This window comes from Dermacentor andersoni, chromosome 8 (assembly GCF_023375885.2).
Source record: "Dermacentor andersoni chromosome 8, qqDerAnde1_hic_scaffold, whole genome shotgun sequence".
In the NCBI taxonomy this organism is placed as follows: domain Eukaryota; kingdom Metazoa; phylum Arthropoda; class Arachnida; order Ixodida; family Ixodidae; genus Dermacentor; species Dermacentor andersoni.
In genome coordinates, this window is record NC_092821.1 from 7,642,613 (window position 1) to 7,662,028 (window position 19,416).

General features: G+C 50.0%; 1 protein-coding gene across 1 annotated transcript in view; it reads left to right on the plus strand.

Annotated features, from left to right (window-relative positions):
- Positions 1-19,416, plus strand: part of LOC126526706 (tartrate-resistant acid phosphatase type 5-like) — a 171,810-nt gene that overhangs the window by 93,130 nt on the left and 59,264 nt on the right. Inside the window, exon 4 of the mRNA XM_055068342.2 lies at positions 11,747-11,953. Coding sequence (XP_054924317.1) covers positions 11,747-11,953 — 207 coding nt within the window. The remainder of the gene's footprint in view (positions 1-11,746; positions 11,954-19,416) is intronic.

Here is a 19,416-nt window from a genome sequence, read left to right on the forward strand (position 1 = left end):
GCCTCGCTTTCAAAAATTGTCTAGGCTACAAAGTTATGTTTTCGTGGAACGAAGGTATTGCCTTTCGTGGAGTAGGTGGCAAGTGGGTTCATCACCTTAGTGTTTGTGCTGTGAGTGTTTTGTTGGCTGGGAAAGTGTTTGTGTCGGAGTTCCTTGATCTTTCTTGCTGTTCGCAGAATATTATTCTTGGTATCAATTTTCTTGAACAATGCGGCGCTTCCATGGACTGTGGTTGTGGCGAAATATCATTGAACAAGTTATTTATATCAGCATATCCCGAAGAAAGCTCGCGTGGCGAAGAGAGGGACCCAGACACACTCAGTGTTCTTGATGATGTGATTGCACCATTGTAATACCTGACGCCCGTTCGTGTTTTTGTAACTACTGTTGACGCTGATTGTGTTGACCTTGTTGTTAGGTCTCTCACCATAAACTGGGCCAAGAAAATGTACTTGTGCCCTGCTCTGTCGTGTGCATGACGAAAGGAGTTGCCACACTGTGGGCGCTGAACTGTTCCGCCACGCCGGTTGTCCTTCCTCGCGGTATGAAAATCGCTCTCTTCGATCAGACCGCATGTAGCCCAATAGCGGCACTAACTTCGGACGTCTGTACGGCTTGGTCTCCTTGCGATAATCACCATTCCTAATAGCTAATGCTTGGGATTAACAGGGCGGCTCTCTGTACGTCGGAACGGCAAGCACTGGTACAGTTCCTTACCAGGCATGAGGCTGCACTCTACTTCCCCCATGAATACGATAGCTGTAGGAGTTGGTGAATGCTACTCCTACCCGCAGCCGACACAGCAGTGTTGCGTCATGTCGTGGAAGGTTCACTGGTAATTTGAGTTTCAGTGATAAGTAGAGGCTGTTTAAACGACACATAGAGTTCTGTGGTGTATGCCAGTAACTTAACGTGATGGTACGAGAGAGACTGCGAAGCTCTCTTGCAGCGTCGACTCTCGGTAAAGGTATAATGAGTATCAGTGAGCCAGCCTGGGCACGTCGGGCAGCGTCATCGGCGAGGTGATTACCAACGATGCCATAATGTCCCGGCAGCCACTGAAATATGATATCATGCTCTCGTTCAGAAGCGCAACGACAGGTTTCGGTGATTTGTGACGCCAGCTGTTCATAATTGCCACGTTGTAAACTTCGCAAGCTCTGGAGGGCTTCTTCTGGGTCACAAAATATTGCCCATTTGGCGGAATGGCGGACTCACCAATGTGCGCCAAGTGCAAGTGTGAAGAGACCATCAGTCACCTTCTGCGTTACTGTTCACGCTTCAATTATCAGCGTGAGACTCTCCAGTGTGCCGTAAATGGACTGGATGACAGGCCATTTACGGAAGCGAAGATCTTGCAGCCTGGCCTCACAGTTCATTAAACAAGAAACCAGTTCCAGCGCTTTTTCACTATCTGAAGGCAGCAGACTTGAGTGCCCGACTATAGACATCCTACACCTAAGTTCTCTCTCTCTTTCACTCCCCATTATCCTCCCCCCATGTAGAGGCATGCCTGGCAGCTGTTCTCGCCATACAGAAATTTCGGTGTTATCGTTATGGCAGACCATTCAAGATTATCACCGACCATCGTTCTTTAAGCTGCCTGGTTGGTTTGCGTGATTTCTCTGGTTGCCTCGCACGTTGGGCGCTGCGCCTCCAGGACTTTGTGGCATCGTACAAGAGTGACCGTCGTCACGCTGACGCAGACTGCCTCTCCCGGATTCCTCTTGCGAATACCGACTGGGATGCTGAGAATATTGATGGCTGTCTCGCTGCTGTTACTTCTACTTTCCCTGTCGTGGAACACTTTCAGCGAGAAAAACGGAATGATCGTACCCTCGATCCGCTTTTTGTTGCCACCCGTACTGGTCAAGGCAGCGGTCGTTTTACTGCCCGTGATGATTTGCTCCACAAAACTAATTACTCTGGGCATAGAGCGCGTTTTCTGCCTGTTATCCCCGAGAATATCTGCTCCGGTGTTCTACGCGCCATGCATGACGATGCGACATCCGACCATTTTGGCCTCGTACGAACGCTACACCGCACGCAGGAGCGCTTTTACAGGCCCAAGGTGTACGAAAGAACCAAGCGCTATGTTGCTATTTGTGAAGCGTGCCAACGTCACAAGCGACCGACCACCGCAGCTCCGGGTCCCCTTCAGCCGTTGACACCACCCAGTACGCCGTTCGAACAAGTAGGCATTGACTTTTTGGGTCCATTCCCGTTATTTAACAACAAGAACCGTTGATTGGTCCGCGTAGATCACCTTACATGGTATGCAGAAACTACAGCCATACGGTCTAGCACCGATGCTTGCGTGACGGTCTTCCTGTGGCATTCCCTGGTCCTTCATCTTGACCCACCACGTGTCATCATCAGCGGCCGTGGTCGCGAGTTCACTGCTGATGCCACTGAAGATTACTTCGTTTGTGCACTTCACAGTTCCGTCATTCCACACCGTATCATCCACAGACCAATGGCCTCGTTGAAAGGACAAAAAGAACGCTGACCAACATGCTTGCCATGTACGTCTCCTCCAATCATAAGAACTCGGACGAACTGCTGCCATTCATCAATTGCGCATACAACCCGGCGAAACATGAAACCACGAACTATTGCCCATTTTACCTCCTGTATACAAGGTTACCGCGAAGCCCTCTGCACGCTTTCTTACCCTTCGTTCTGCACAATGATGATTCTGTGTAGAGGACGTTGTGTGTCCCCGGAGAAGCTCGTTGAACAGCTCGTCTTCGCACTCTGGCCTCGCAGAATCGTTCGAACGAGCGATACGACGACCATCACGTGCAAGTATCGTTCGAAGTAAGCGGCTTGCTTCTTCTTTGAACACCGCAACGCAAGCGTGGATTGTGCCAAAAGTTCGTGTCACAATATTCAGGCCCATTCGTAGTTGTGAACCGCCTGAGCGAACTCACTTACGTCATAGCTCGCCTCCTGTGCAATGGTCGGCGATCAAGCACAACTCAGCTCATTCATATTGCTCGCCTGCAGCCTTTCTACCCCGCTTGTCCATCGTGACTCGCCCCACGGGCTTCATCTGCTTGCGGGTAAATGTTACTGATACGAAAGACAAGTACAAGAAGAAACAGGAGGAGATAAAGAGAACGAGGAGTTTGAGAGGCCGGACTGCGCTACGATCACGCTACGACCATCGTCCATCTCCTGTAAACAAAACCATTTCTTTGCAACTCTCCATAAGAATATTATTTCTGGTGGAAAGTTCATTAAGCTGAAGCAGGAGAACGGGAAAAGGGAGAAAGACAGACAGGGCCCCAACTGCTATGTTTTGTTAGGAAACAGATACCAAAATGACAGACTTCCACGCATGTGCAGTGTAGGGAATGTGTGACGTCGAAACATAGCATCGCGATATATGCCTTTCGAAAAAGAAAACTTCCGAAGAAAACGTATTAAATGTGTCCCTGCCACAAGATGACCATTTCTTTCTGACTAGGAGCAATACGAAAAATTCCCATGCAGTTTGATCATGGCTCTGGGCTACAGTCTGGATGATCGCAACAATGCATGCATAGGCAGGTTTTGCAATGCGCAGGAAGATGTGCACCATCCGCTTTAGCAATGCTGTTAGCGTGTCTGCTTTTTAAGAAATATCCGTGAGCCACATGCGGGAAGTTCTATATTGGACAAATGGGACGCTGACCTAATGACCGGCTCAGGGAGAACGCTGAGTGCACGCTGTGCACTTTGCTCTTGATGATTCCGCGAGAGTTGGCTTGAAGACCAGGAGGTGAAGATGGCGTCGTCAGGCCAATTTCATCACCAGTTACCGAGTGTGCGCTAATGACGTCGTTTCGGTAAAGATTGGTTTGTAAACTTTTCACGAGTTAAGCGGAAAAATCGCGTCTGAAACGAAGGTGCACAGACACGCAGTTGGGTCTGCTCATTTCCGTAAGTTCACGCGTTCTTTCCGTTCTTAAGCGGCAGTTGTCTCTGTATAAGTCTTCGATTCGCTAACATTAGAATGAAACTGGATATGTTGGCAAGTTCTGTGGGTGACCATAATATTGACACGAGCATTTGTTTATCGGGTGACCGCGTTTCGCCGTCTAACAGATCTTATCGCTAAGCGCAGGACGCGCCTGCATGTGTCGGAAGTCTTTCGATTCCATTCGCTGACTCTTGCCGCCGATCCTTTTGTAATCTAATCGCATGTATGTGTGACGCGTATTGTGTAGTATTTTCTGGAATACACGCGGGCACCAGCGATTACTATGGAACCTTCGATGACTCACGTATAAAAGCAGACGCACCTGACCCGCTCATAAGATTTTCGATGAGCCCCGACTGCATTCGCTGCTGCAGTTGTTCTTTGAGTGTAGCCTGTTATGGCGGGAACTGGTTCGCCGAATAAAACATGTAGTTTTGGCATTCCTACTTTTGCTGCCTTCTTCACCGTCACTACTAGGTGACATCTGGTGGAGGCTCTAGGTACGTTCATGCACCGAGTTCACTGAGAAGCCGTTACCGAATTCTCAACCCACAAAACACCAACTTCGCCCCGGAACATCGAGCAAACCGCAGACTACAAACTAACCCTCCGGAGTACGGTCTTATAGCCGAGCAGAGCAGAGTTAAGGATCAACACCGACTCAGCAGCAGCGATAAGGCCAGGGTCGCCATCAACGGTAGTGATTCAGCAACTCAAGGAGCCAGCACTTTCCGTGGACCTTTATCGGAAACCCGGAGACATGGGCTCGAGACATTGGAGGGGGTGTCAGCCTACCACAAGTGGAACTCTCAAGACAAGTTGCGCCACTTGTATTACTCAATGAAAGACTCCGCCAGGACGTAGTTGGAAAATTCAGAGTCCTCGTTAAAGGCATGGCACCATTTCTGCAGCAAGATTCTAAATACTTTCACAAGCCTGGCCAGAAGAGAAAGGGCGACACTTCTACTACAAGCCCTTGTGTAGGTCCCTTACGAGAACGTCACGGTATTCACTGAAGAGATTCCTCGTCCTTTACGTCACGTCAACTCGTAAATGTTTAATGTGAAGAAAGTAAATCTTCTCATGTACGGTGTGAAACAAGAACTCTTCACCGGACTGATGCGCAACCCACCCATGATCGTTGGAGAATTTCTGTGGGCAACGACGATTGAGAAGACCTTAGAATTGCAAACCAGGCACTTCAAACGCCGCTCAATTCCAGACTCTACAGAAGTTCAAGCCCTCTGCTCCGACGACTGGCGAGAGTCTATCAGGCTACGGAAGATGTTCCGTAGAACAACGAAAGATGTTCCCAGCACCGCATTTTCATTTTAATTTGATTGCTGGCGCAGCTCGTGGGTAAATCCAGTGGTCATTTGGAGTTCCCGAAGCACAGCCGAAATTACCATAGTATGAACCTGAAGCGATGACCTAAGTCGCCGATGCCTGGCACCCCATTTTCCCTGGGCACCTGAGCTAGGGCCTGGCAACTCCACAGTTCCGTCGTCCACCCCTGCCACCGCCAGAACGCCAACGTGTCTCTCCGCGCAGAATTCCAAGGACGACTGACGTTTCGCACGCCCATCCCCCCCGTCCGCTCTGCTATGTCTGCGAAGAAGCGGGGCACGTCTACCGCCAGTGCCCATACTGCGAAATGGGACTACGAGGGCTCGCCACCAATGCTCCGCACCCGCAGAACGCTGAACGCCTTAATGATATCGCGAGTACCTCGCTGCCACTCAGTGGAGCCCTCGACAACCATCCAGTTTGACGTATCCAGGCCGCTACTCGTCGTCGCAGCGCCGGTCTTACACTGCCCAGCCCGGGCACGCTTCGTCTGCCGATATGCGGAAAGCTAAAAGCAGTAAACGATGGAGGTGCGGTTGCGGTCTGTTGAACTAACGGAAATCGCATGCCGGCGGCGAGGACGCGGAAGAGATTATCTCGATGACACAAGAACCACACGCTGCCATCTTGAAGAAGCCTGGAATCAAAGAATGCACCAAACAAAGACCTGACGACACGACGCACGCACCAGCAACACGTCAGCACTCTACAGCCGTTATCCGACGCCAAGACCTGACTGGAAAATAAGACAAAGATGCAGTGATCTCGAAGTGCTATTCGATGCCTACGCAGTAGCCATAATAATAGACACAGGTGCCGACTATTCACTCATCAGTGGATTGTTTGCCGCCAAGTTGTTGAAAGTCTGGACTACATGGCACGGCTCTCAAATTTAGGCGGCTGGAGGACACCTCATAAGGACGAGGGGAAACTTCCCGGCAAGGTATTAGGGTTCATAACTGGACCTCCCATGCGACGTTCGTTCTCCTGAAATAGTGTCCGTGAGACGTAATTCTCGGCATGGAGTTCCTGAACCAACAAGACATGATTATCGACCTGTGGTCGAAGTCGATAACACTGTGTAGAGAACCAGCGTAATCGAGGGAGAGACCTTTCATACAGCATGCCTTGAGTGTACTTGAAAAGCAAGCCAGCATTCCGCCTCGCTCCAGCATTGTCATTTCCCTCGGCAGCTAAACATCTGCAGACGTAGAAGGCGTCAATAAGGGTGTCTAACATGTATTTCTCGACCGTGAAATTTGCGTCTAAAGCGGGATCGCTGGACTGCATGGAGAGAACGCGAAAGTGATGCTGAAAAACTTCAGTCAGGAGTTCAAGCGCATCAACACGAGTACGACGATCGCATACATCGAGGAAATTGTGGAAAACGGCAAAGCACTTCTCTTTTAGGATTCGGCCGCATATAGACTGACAACCAGAGGTCGCGTACCGGACTTCGAGATAAATCTAAGTCTCCCCATGAGCAACCAGTAACAACTGAGATGTCTTCAACAATAGAAAGAGTGCTTTTAAACGTCCTTGAGGATTCGACAAACACCAGTTGCGAAGCATGACAATAACTGAAGGGTGCGGTCGAGCACTTCGCCAGAGCCCTTACTGACTTTCAACGCGAGAACGTCAGCCTATGAGGCAAAAATTCGATTAAATGCTGCGGAACGACATCATTGAGCCGTCTAACAGCCCATGGGCATCTACTGTATTCTTGGTGAAGAAAAAGGACCGTGCCCTGCGATTCTGCGTCAATTAGCCTCGACTGAACAAGATCACAAAGGACATATACCCCCTCCCAGGGATACACGAAGCCTTCGATTTCCTCGGCAATGCTAAATACTTCAAGTCAATGTATCTCTAGACTGGTTACTGACAAATAGAAGTGCCCGAAAGGGACTACGAAAACACCGCCTTCATCACGCCAGACAGTCTCTATGAAATCAATGTAATGCCATTCAGACTGTGCTCGATGCCTCCAACGTTATAGCGTCTGATGAACAGGGTACTAACAAGAATGACGTCGCAGACCTGTCTTGCTCACTTGGATGATCTCTTCCTCTTTGGCGGAAATTTTGACGATCACCTTAGGCGGCTTGCGACAGTACTAGAGGCCATCAAGTGAACAGGGCTCACTCCGAAGCCGGACAAGTGCATCTCAGCTTAGGATCATTTTTGGTTCCTGGGCCACGCCATCAGCAAATCTGGAGTCCGCCCCGACCGCAGAATACAGCTGCCATCGCAAAGTTCCAGCTGCCCATCGACAACAACGTGGTGCGTAGATTCCTTGACACGTGTACCTAGTACAGGCGCTGTGTGAAACAATTTTCACACATTGCTGAGGCGCTGACACAGCTAACTAAATGTGATGTCGAGTTCAAGTGGGAGACGCCACAGGCAGACGCAATTGAAGAACTCAAACTACGCATGCAGTCGCCGCCGGTACTTGCACACTTCGACGAGGACGCCGATACAGAAATGCATACTGACGTCCGTAGCCGTGGCCTCGGTGCCGTTGTAGTCCAGAGGAAAAACGGACTTGAACGGGTGATAGCTTATGCTAGCCGGTGGCCGCCAAATGCGGACGGCAATTATACTACGACCGAAAACTACGGCCTCGCCATCATTTGGGCTACAGCAGAAGTCCGCCCTTACCTATATGGCAGGCCGTTCAACGCCTGCCATGGAGGAGCCTAAAACTGCGAGATATGACATCACTGTATTGTAGAAGTCCAGACAAAAAAACTCGGATGCCGACTGCCTGTATCGTGCTCCCGGCTCAAATACCCTGTCCACATTTTTGTAATCCGACAACTCGCAATATCACCTTAGGCATAACAGACTTAGAATACCTATGTTCAGAACCAAATATGGTACTCAGACACTTGCCTGCCTAGTACCTCATTTTCTAAATAATAATCCATAAATCGCTACTATGATTCAGGAATGTAGATCTGCTTACAGTCCAAAGTAAAAGGTTAGGAATTATCTTATGCTAAGTTCCTAATGGTACTTAACTGTTCTTGCGGTCTCGATAACTTCTCTTTTTAGTTTAGCCGTTTTTCTCGTACGTTTTTTCTCCTTTGCTATATAATATTTTGTAACACCCATAGGTATTATTTGCTTGTTTAAATGTTTCCAGGTTCTCGCGCATTGATGATATATGTTTAAAGTATAACAATCTTACTTTTTTGTATACTTGATTGCTTGCCGCATACATTTTGTTCTTTTTCTTGTTTCTACATTGTTCCACTGTATTTTCATGATGCTCCACGCCCTGACCAATGTTCGGGTAGGGGGCACTTGTCAGGCAGTTGCATCTGCCTCTAGCCTCTACATCCCATACAGTATATTGTATAAATAAAGCATTCATTCAAAGATGACCAACACAAGGGCACCTTTTTGGTGAAATAAGTGCAAACGACTTTGTCCAGCAGCAGCGAGCGGACACGCAGCTCAGGAGGCTTGCTGATTACTTGAAGACGAAACTGACTTTGGGCCGAGGGCACATAGGCGCAGATTGTCTTCGTTTTAACAGAGGAACTGTTTAAGTTTTCGTTCCACCGTGCAGCGTTAGCAGAAAACTCAGCCCAGCTGTGTGCCGCCTCGCGTTCCCTAACAACCACCTGCGAGAGCACCAAGCCACGTAAGCTCCTAGCACTCCATACCCGTAGGCTGCTATCGGGACGTTACAGGCGTCGGGACAGCTTGTGCGGCGACACACCTCTCGCCGCCTCTACTCCATGCGTAGTGCTTCTTCCATTGGAAGACCGAAAAAAGCCCAGACGCCCGAAGAAGAAGCGGTTTACACGAAGAGCACTGTACTGCCAAGCGAGAAGCGATGTGTCGGTGCCGAGCGGATCCGGAACACCACCCCGAAGCTGCGGATGAGAAAAGGTGATGCCGAGTGGATGATCCCGAGTTTCAGTCGCGGGAAAGCGAGAGTCACCGCCTGAATGCTCAATGTCCCCGAGAAAGTGATCCCGGCCTGTAACTGCTCGAAAACTTTCAGCGTCAAGCCCACCAAGACAACGACTTAGCAAAACCTGGCATAACATCGCAAAAGCAAGAACCAGTTTAGCCAAGCCTACCATAAACTCGTAAAACCTAGAAAGGGCTTAGCCAAGCGTATTAAAATCTTAGAAAAAAACTGACCTAACCTTACTAAACCTACAAACAACTTGGACAAGCCACGTCAAAGCTAGGTGATCAGAAGCTCCGCTGTTGACTCCAGTCTTGCACCAGTAGAGCAAGATGCGCACGTTTTTTTTTTTTTTTCTTAAGAAACAACGTCCTGCTGATGACGAATTTTTCGCCAGCCCGCGCAGTCTACCTTCTTGTTGTGCCCGCTGCACTCCTGTCAGAAGTTCTGCAGGCGCTGCAAAAATATAAGACTGTGGGGCTTCTCGGGTTTTCCCGTATGCTTGCAAGAATACAAGAGAAGTACTATTGGCCGCACCTGACCGGCGACATCGCCCGTTACGTCAAGACATGTGGTGTCTGCCAGAGACGCGCGACATGACCGACAAGGCCGGCGGAATTACTGCAGCTAATCCAGCCTCCTTTCCGACCATTTCAGCAGATCGGGATCGATTGGTTGGGGCCCATTCCGACGTCAACATCTGGAAACAAGTGGATCGTCGAGGCTACTCACTACCTTACCTGCTGCGCCGGAACTAAAACCTTGCCTGAAGGGGGTGCAGTCGAGGTCGCTAATTATTCGTTGAGAATATCCCGATGCGTCATGTTGTCCCAGAAGTCCACATCACTGACCGAAGTCCAGCCTTCACTGCAGAGCTCCCCCAAACCATTTGCCATACAGCTGGTCAAGTCACAGGAACACAACTGCCTACTACCGGCGGAAGAATGGTTTTACGGAGCTGCTGAGCAAGACCCTCGCCGACATGCTTGCAATGTACATCGACCTCGAACACAAGACGTGGGATGCCTGTAGGTAACCTTCTCTTGCAACAAGGTGGTGCAAGAAACACAGGAAATCATGCCGTTCAAGCTCCTTAACGGCAGGAACCCGACGACGACTCTCGACGCCATGATGCCGTACGTCACGGAGGAAGAATGATCTTCACGTCAGCACCCATCTACAAGGCGCCGAAGAAGCCCGACCGCTCGCCCTCATGCGAATCAAGAACCAGCAGAGGACTGACAGCCGACACTACAAATTTCGACGACGCGCCCTTGAGTATCAGCCCGGCAACCGTGCTTGTCTATGGACTCCGATACGCCGGCATAGACTTACCGATAAACTGTTACGCCGCTATTTCGAACCCCGCAAGATCATCGGACGCATTGGTGTAGTTGAATATGAGGTCGTGCCAGACGGCATTTCGAAACCACAACGGCGCCGCGCATGACCTGAAGTCATTTACGTGGTGCTAGTCATGCTAGAACTGAAGTCATTTACGTGGTGCCTTTCTACGCCCGTTGACGAACTTAGTGAATTAGTATCTTTGTCATGTTGTCGTTCTCTTTTTTCTTTATTATGCTTGTTTTAGTTTTCATTTTCATGTTTGTAGCACCGGTACGATGGTTTATAAATGGTGGTATTGAAACGGTGTAATTCTTTGAGTGACCGTGTTTCATCCTCTAACAAATGTTATTGCTTAGCGCAGGACGCGCCTGCATGTATCGGAAGTTTTTCGAATATTATCAAGGCTTCTATCCGCTGTCGGTTTTCACCGAACCTTGTGTAATCTGATTGCATGTACATGCCTCGCTTATTGTGATTACTCTGGAATGCTTACTCTGTAACTGATTACTCTGATTACTCGAGTGACTACTCTGCAACCTTGGATGACTCATGTGTAAAAAGCCGATGCGCTTTACCGCTGATCAAATTTTCGACCATTGCCGACTTTTTTCGCCGCAGTCTGTTTTTAAGCGTCGCGTACTTTTAAGACACTTGTTCGCCCAAGGAAACGCTAGTTTTGTCTTTCACAGTTTTGTTGCCTTCTACACCGTCATTACGTGAAAATATCAATGATCAGTAAAAGAGAATAGTTCAGCTTGAAACAACGAGCTTTTATTTTCCGATTTGCCTACCATTTGCATGTAGAAGAGATAAGTGATGGCATTCACACACTCTATCTGGCTCGTCTCTTTTTCCCACGTGAAAAAGAGATGCACTAGAGTTTTGTGGACGGAGCTTGTTTCTAACTTTTAGGTTGTCACCGGCTATATTCCTCAGAAAGATGTTATTTCTCTAACGACATTTTACAGATATGTAGATGAAATTAAGATTTTCGGACAAGCAATACTGGTCGCCAAGTGCAGCTTCGCGGTGTGTATTTTTTTCCAGGAACATGTCTGTACACAGCTCCGAATTTCCGACCTTCAGATGCATGCAAAAAAGAGCGCCATGTCAATAGGACCTCTTGGTAACGCTACAAAATTTTTCTGCTGCAGGCATTTCCCGTTCTACTACTACAATAAAACTTACCAGATTCCGGGTGCGGCTAACCACACCTTGGACATCCTGATGCTGGACACAGTGTTGCTTTGCGGAAACACAGATCCGGAGGATGAAGAGTCTCAACCTGTGTTGCTGAACAGGAACGAGGCACTCTACAACCGACAGTTCCGTTGGATCAACAAAATCCTTGCACAATCTGAGTGAGTCGTCCGTAACGTATTTATTGCGTGGCGGTCTCTGTCGTTCCACCCATACATTGTTATTTTATAAACACGAAGCCTTCTAGGTGCTCCTAGCCTACCGGCATGGTCTCTAGCAAAGGGCTAGAAACAATACACGCCTGTTTATTGTACAGTAGGTTCGAATAAGCGCAGCCTTTTTGCTACTCATTAGCAATATACGTAGGGGTATTGCTTGCAGTTTCGATAGTTGTTTCTTAGGGAAGGTACAGCTTCATTCGAACGTCGAAATAACGCGCAAGGACATGGACAAGATGAGAACCAACTCCCATAACATTAGATATGTCCTTCGTTCATGTTTCACAACCGAGGTCTGAAGCAACGCTATGTCAATACCTTGACCTCAACATGCGCTTCACCCGGCATTTTGTGTGCTCGCTCTAGTTATCAAGATCAGGGAAACCGGTACAGAATCGAACTGCAGACATACCTACGCTTATTAGGAGTGCAATCGTAGCATCTACCTCTAAGCTTCACAAAAGTATTTTGGGAAAAAATGTTCCCTCCATTACAATATTCCCAAATGTGAATTTGAGCGCAGCTCTATGCGTGTTTTCATTTCAGGGTATATTAGCTAGCTCGAACAATCTGTCTCGGCCACCACGTCCCAAACGGAGCGAAGTGTCGTGCACCTGCCTCTATAATGAGGCGATCGTGAAAGGCGGTGAATGGGTGACGCGTGGGTGCGACTCGCAGCAACCGCCGTAGACAGACCTCCACTCATGCAGCGCTTTTTTTCCATACAGAAAACGCGCGCTACTCTGGCGCCACATGGTAGCCGTAATGCCGCATAGCCCATCTTGCGCGGCACTGCGCTTTTCTTCTCCCGCTTTCGTTCTGCCAACGACGAGAGAGGCCCTCAGTCGCTGGGAAGTTGTGCCACAAGTGCCAGCGGCGACAGCACTTAGGCAAGCGTGAATCGAGCCTAGCTCGTAGCCACCTACCATCACCGCCTGCAGGAGCAGTGAACCACGTCACGCGCGCTGGTACCACGGACCATAGAATAAGTAAACCAACTTTACAGAAGGGAAACTGTACCTACCGCAGTGATACGAAATAAGCAGCGGCAGCGCATGGAACTTAGAGGGGCAGACGCCACCTGGCGTTGCTCAACCAGGAAGCGGAAGTGCAGTTTCTTTAGAGCAAAATCCAATATGGCCGCTTTCCGCCGGTGGCGTGCGCTGGTACGCACCGTGATCGCTCTGCTGCCTATGCAGCATATCTCACTGCCTAGGCTGCCGCGTAGCTGGTGCGTTCTAATTACCAGGAGACCAAATAGCCTCTACTGACGCCCATTCAAACAAGCCACAAGTGAGTGAACAGGATGTCCGACTTTATTGTCAGAAGAAAAGCAGTGCACCTACTCGCACCAGAGAAGAAATAAAATTTGCAGTTTGAGATGCGCTCATAAAGCCGATCTCCCTCACTTCGTGCGTAGGCAAGGTGATGGAACACTTCTTAGCACGCATCAACAGTCACCTCGAAGACAACTCTCTATCCCCACACCATCATTGGATTTCGCCCTCCCCTTTCTACTCAAGACGCTATGTTGCAGCTCAAACATCAAGTGCTAAACGATCGTTCCCGTAACATGAAAGCTATCCTCGGACTCGACCTCACTCAAGCATTTGATAAAATTTCGCATGCAGGTATCCTTGGCCAGGTCTCCCACCTCCACTTGGGAGAGCAAGCCTACAATTACATTCGTGACTTTCTCTCCAATTGCACGGCCACCCTCTCGGCCGGGGATTTACGATCAGACCAGCTTCCCCTTGGCAGCAAAGGCACCCCGCAAGGTTCAGTTATCTCTCCCATGCTATTTAACTTAGTTATCATTGGCCTTGCCCAGCAGCTACAACGAGTCGACAATATCAACCATGCCATCTACGCCGACGACATCGCCATCTGGTCGTATCGAGGCAGTGATGGCCAAGTGGAGTCAGCCCTCCAAACGGCGATTGACATGGTTGAAGCCTATCTCCGAGGGACCGGACTGCGCTGTTCGCCAGCTCAATCGGAGCTTCTGCTCTACCAGCCAATTCAGTGGGGTCGCCCTCCCAAGCACCAATTTGATCACCGACCCTGTGACGCCATCACCCTACGTCTTCAAGATGGCAGTCCTATCCCATACCTCCCTTGTATCCGGGTCCTCGGTCTCACCTTCTCTACAAACGGCTTCAACGCCTTGGCTCTCAACAAGATCTGTGCCCAATCTGAAAACACCCTACGACTTCTTATACGTATCTCTAACCGACGAGGGGGACTCAAAGAAGAAAGCCTTCTCCACCTCGGCCAATCCTTTGTCATATGTCACATTACCTACGTTGCTGCGTACTTCAACTGGTACCGGGCTCAGCAAAACAAGTTCGACACCCTCATACGAGGGGTCTACAAGCAAGCACTTGGCCTCCCGCATTGCACCAGCATTACACTCTTCAACCAACTAGGAGTTCACAGCAACCTTTCCGAACTCATTGAAGCCCAACAGCGCTCTCAGCTTGAACGGCTCACCCTTACTGAAGCGGGACGCTTTATTCTATCCACGCTTGGCTTCACCAACCATCAGCAACAGGGCCCCAAACAACCGATCCCGACCGACATCTGTAACTGGATCTTCATAGACCCTATCGCTAGAAACATGCCCCTTGAATATAACAGGGCCCGGCGCCAAGCTTGGGCCCGAGCTATCATAAAAGCCCTTGCTCATGTACCTGGCGTCACATTTGTTGATTGTCCAATACTCTCATGGCACACGATTTGTGGCTGTCGCCACACGCGATGGAGTCCTACACCACGCCTCCAGAGTCACTACCCCCACTGCCGAGACGGCTGAAGAAGTGGCCATCGCCCTGGCCACTCTAGACCCCACCTGTCACACCATCGTGTGTCACTCTCGCTCAGCCGTCACTAACTTCAGCAAAAGCCGTATTTCTCCGTAAGCTATTCGCATCCTCTGCCAGGCACCACACTCTAACGACAGCATAATCTCCCTAACATGGCTCCCGGCCCATTCGGGCCCTGTCCACCCACACCTCCCCACTCTCAACGAGGACACCCACTCCATTGCGCGAGGCCTAGTCAACCGCGCCACTGGAGATGAGCTGTACACCAGGGACAATCTGACAACTTATACCGATCTCGTTAAGGCCTTTTAACTTAGCCGCCGAACTTTCCCCCCGCCTCACCCCAAGTTCAGCCGGGCGCAGGCTATCACCCTGCGTCTGCTACAAACAAACACGTACCTTTCACCCGCCCGCCTCCACCTTATGTTTCCAGACGTCTACGCTACCCCCAACTGCCGGTGCTGTGGCATTCACCCGGCTACGCTTCCGCATAGGCTGTCGGAGTGCCCGACACAATACACACGGACTAACACCGCGACTCTCTCGTCGAGGTTGCATGAAGCTCTGCGCAGCTCCGCCTTCGACGACCAAACCTGGGCGACCCAGCACATTCGTGAGGCGGCGGCGAGGCAAGACCTCGACGTCCCATCATGGGAGGCTTAGGCCCGGCCATCATAAAGTGCTGGTTGTACAATAAAAGTTTATTCCTCCTCCTCGAGATGCGATCAGAAGCTCATTTACGTCGTCGCACATGGCGGTCTGGCAAATGCGACAATAAGCAGCGCAAGCAAATTGGACAGTGCCCCATCTGTTTGCATCGACAGTAGCCGTAACTTGCATTGCGAAGCAATCAGGTGACGCAGGTATCTGCTGCCGCATTCAACAGAGCGACATGTGCTACCCGGCATTTTAGCGTTACCTCTTTTCCGACCTGCACGTTTCTTTTTGTTCTTTCGCGTGCCGCTAATGTGTAACTCGCACTTGGTACCCCACGCTCTCAGTAGGGGCAAGGTCGGTTTTGTGGGCATCACCATTTCGCAGCCGCTTTCGCAGGCCTTTCCACCCATGTGGCTATCAACTTCATACACTTCAGATCATGTAATCACGTATGTGCTCTCCATTCCCGCCATATCACGGCCGCTGAAGGCCCACAAGCATAATTTGCCCACTGCTGCAACAGGAACGGCCGAACGGGGAGCACCAATTATGGTGTGTGCAAATTGGGAGTCATTGTCGCTGTGTGGACTGCAGGAGCAGATGGTTACCTCGTGAGACTGTTGCCCAATGAAGCTGACCAGGTCGCCGCAGCCAAGAAACTTAACACGGCGGCCATGATCAAATGAGACTCGGCATGCCTCCGCACCTCCGCACTTTTCACGATTAGTGTCCACTATCTCATATATACGACTTTTAGGCGTCGGATTCTGGCATGACTATCTACAGAAAGATTGATTTGTTTAAAGCCTACCATCATAACTGGTAGAGCCCCCACATATCCGAACACCATTGTCACGCAGTTTGCCCTGTTGATCTGAGGAATGCGACATGAACGTTCCTGTGGTTCATGAACGATATTACTGAGGGGCTTGATTTCGCTTAGGCTAATATAAGCGACTTACTGCTAGCAAGTTGACAGTGTGCTTCCTAACTGCGCATCGTATTTAAGCGGATCCAGGAACATTGCTTCGTCGTCAACGCAAATAAATGCGCCCGCGGTGTTGATCACATTGTGTTACTCAGCCACCATGTAACTGCTGAGGACATCTGTCTGTATGACAAAAAGGAACAATTACAGGGTCTCTTAAGATCTTTCTCAAGACTTGAACGGCGAAAGCCCACTTTTCCTCCTCTTATCAATCCGTCGGCTGTTCAACTGCCGATTGGTGATTTGAACTACCACTGTGTGCGTGTATTGCTATTTGCTTTATAGAAGCTATCCTATCCCCATCAGGACAGCCCCTTCCATCAAAGGCTGCCCTCGTCGAACAGTTGAAAAAATCTACGAAAAGGGCCTTTCATACTAGGCCGCAAGCTTCAAACAACAAGAATGTCAGATGTTTGCCAGCTGCGCTCACAGGGGGACTAGGCCGTCGTAAGCGAAGCGCTACCATGTCTTCATGAGCTGCATCTCTATCCTGGTGGCCCATGTTATGATATGTACTCAGGTGTGAGCCTCGAATGCAGCTACAAAGACGCGAGCGATACCAGGAGGCGTATCCGATGCTCCTTAACTCAGCTTAAGAAAACACCCTGCACATATTGCAGTAGGTTGATGTTGCGCTTGCTGCTGTAATGTGGTGGACTGAGTGGCATATCACCCCACCATTGAGTCAAGGTTATTCTACTGCAAGCGCTCTGGAAACATATTTATCGCACTTTTTAGCTAGAGTTAATTATAGCAAGGGAACTGCTAGAAACATCGTAAAACATGCGCGGGCTCGAACAGGCCAATGGGCGTAAGTAAAAAATAAAATAAAAGAAGGGATAGTTCGGCTGCGCCAACGACTGTAGTACTCCGCTACAGCGCATTTAAGAGTCCGGTTAGGCGATGCCCGGCCGCTTCTAGGCACACATTATGCAGTTTCACAGCTCCCTAGCACTGTGGCACAATCCAGCGGGGAGGTTTATAAATCGCCGAAGGTCATCGTACCATTCCTGGCATAGCGGGGCAGTGATAATGTGATACACCACTGCCCTGGCAGCTGACTGTTTCTAAGACAGCCACCCGTGGGGCTTATGACAGCCAGGTTCTTCTCCCCGAACAACCTCTCGGGTCCTGAAGTTATGCTTGCACGCATCCATGCATGCTCAAGAATACAGCCGTGGAATTTAGGGTGGTAGGCTAGTAATGTTTTCGCAATAAAACAACGGAACGAGCAGACAAATCAAGAGCGAGTAAACGAATGAGTGAGTTAACGGTATAATAAGCAAGTGCAAGGAAGTATGAACGAGTGGTGTGTACGAAAGCTCCAACCAATGCTGCAATAATTTCATGCACAAACGAGCGAATTAGCGAACATACGATCAGGGTGTGGAACGGGCGAACGAGTGAGCAGGCAAATTAACGTAGAAAGAGCGATCCAACGGTGAAGAGAACAAAACAGACGAGCGATGATGGCGGCTCCGTTATCAAGGTGCCGGGTTACTCGCGTAGCAGGTTAAAATAACCCGCCCACATCCATTGCCTTCTAGGCGTTCAGCTAAACGAGCACAAAGCCGCTGTCTTACAAAACTGGAATTAGTAACGAAGCTGCATAGTGACAATGCGGCAAATGTATCTTCCTCTGTTCATCAGTGACAGTTACCAGAAAAACGATATTCGCAAAGCGCATATTCTCCGTATAAAAGTATTGCCGCTCACGGCGCCCCGGACCACTGCGGGAACAGCCATCTCGTGGCATTTAGAGAAACTAGGGGACTTTATCTGGCACTGCTCAGGGCCGCTGGGTCCTCACATATATAAATTCCACTATGATTCGGAAACAGCGAGCGCACCTTGGCCATTTGATCTTCCACCATCGTTTTCTGCCCATGATTGCGCAGACCATCCTTCCCTTTGTCGACCTTCTGAACTGCATTTTGTTTGCTTGTGTCCCACGGGAGCGGAGGCCTGCCGCCTTTTAGGCATTGAAAGGAGCCAAACACACTTTAGCTGACGTTTTTTCTCCTCGTATATCCGTTACCGCGAGCGTCGAGGCGTCATCTAACGAACGCCTCCTCCGATGCTGTTGGCACCGTTCGCCAATACCGCCAACGCTGCTCACGCTGCCCACCCGTTTGTATTTTCTCAGGCAAGGTCAAGCCACCGCATACGCCCACAGCGGGTGGGCCTGTTGCTGTACACTTGGTCATACCACACTTCAGACACATGCTGGAAGGCACTATTTTTCACGTCTTTACATACCACGCAGTTGCAGACAAGCAGAGGACCTGCGTGTCCCCTGCGGCGAGTGTTTCTAGGAGTGTCCGCTGGTAAACGAACAGCGGACACTCCTAGAAACATTCCCCGATTCCCTTTCATATCTGAGTACTCAGTTCACCTGCGTTAACCTCACGGACGCGGACCTGCCACAGACCTCTTTTCACGCTTCGATGTCATGTCGAGAAGCACGTTCGATTTTTAGCAGATATCTGCAGCGCAACATTGTGACCGTGAGCTGGCCAGTGGCGTAGCTAGGTCGTCTGGCATCCGGGGCACAAAGGTCTACCGTCACCCCCCCTCCCCCGGTTGTAGTAAGGAAGGCGGGGATATCGAAAATTTCTGGATAGTACGGGGGAGGGGGTGCTTTTTCATCTCCAGCACAGCCGCCTTGGACATCCGCCCCTCCCCCCCTATTGCAAAAACCAGCGTCTTCCAGTGTGAAACCAGCGCGCTTTTTGGCGCCGGGTCGCACTGCGTACGCTGGCACTCGCTGAGGACTAACTGGGACACCAGTGAGAACGCTGGATAAGAGCTGGGTCACAATGGAAGAGACGCTTGTTCCACTGCGATGACGCTGGGGCGCACTGGTTTGTGCTGTACAGGCGCTGGTGCTCGCTGCAGTTCGCTGGTTCGCACTGGAAACTGCGCTGGTTGTGTTT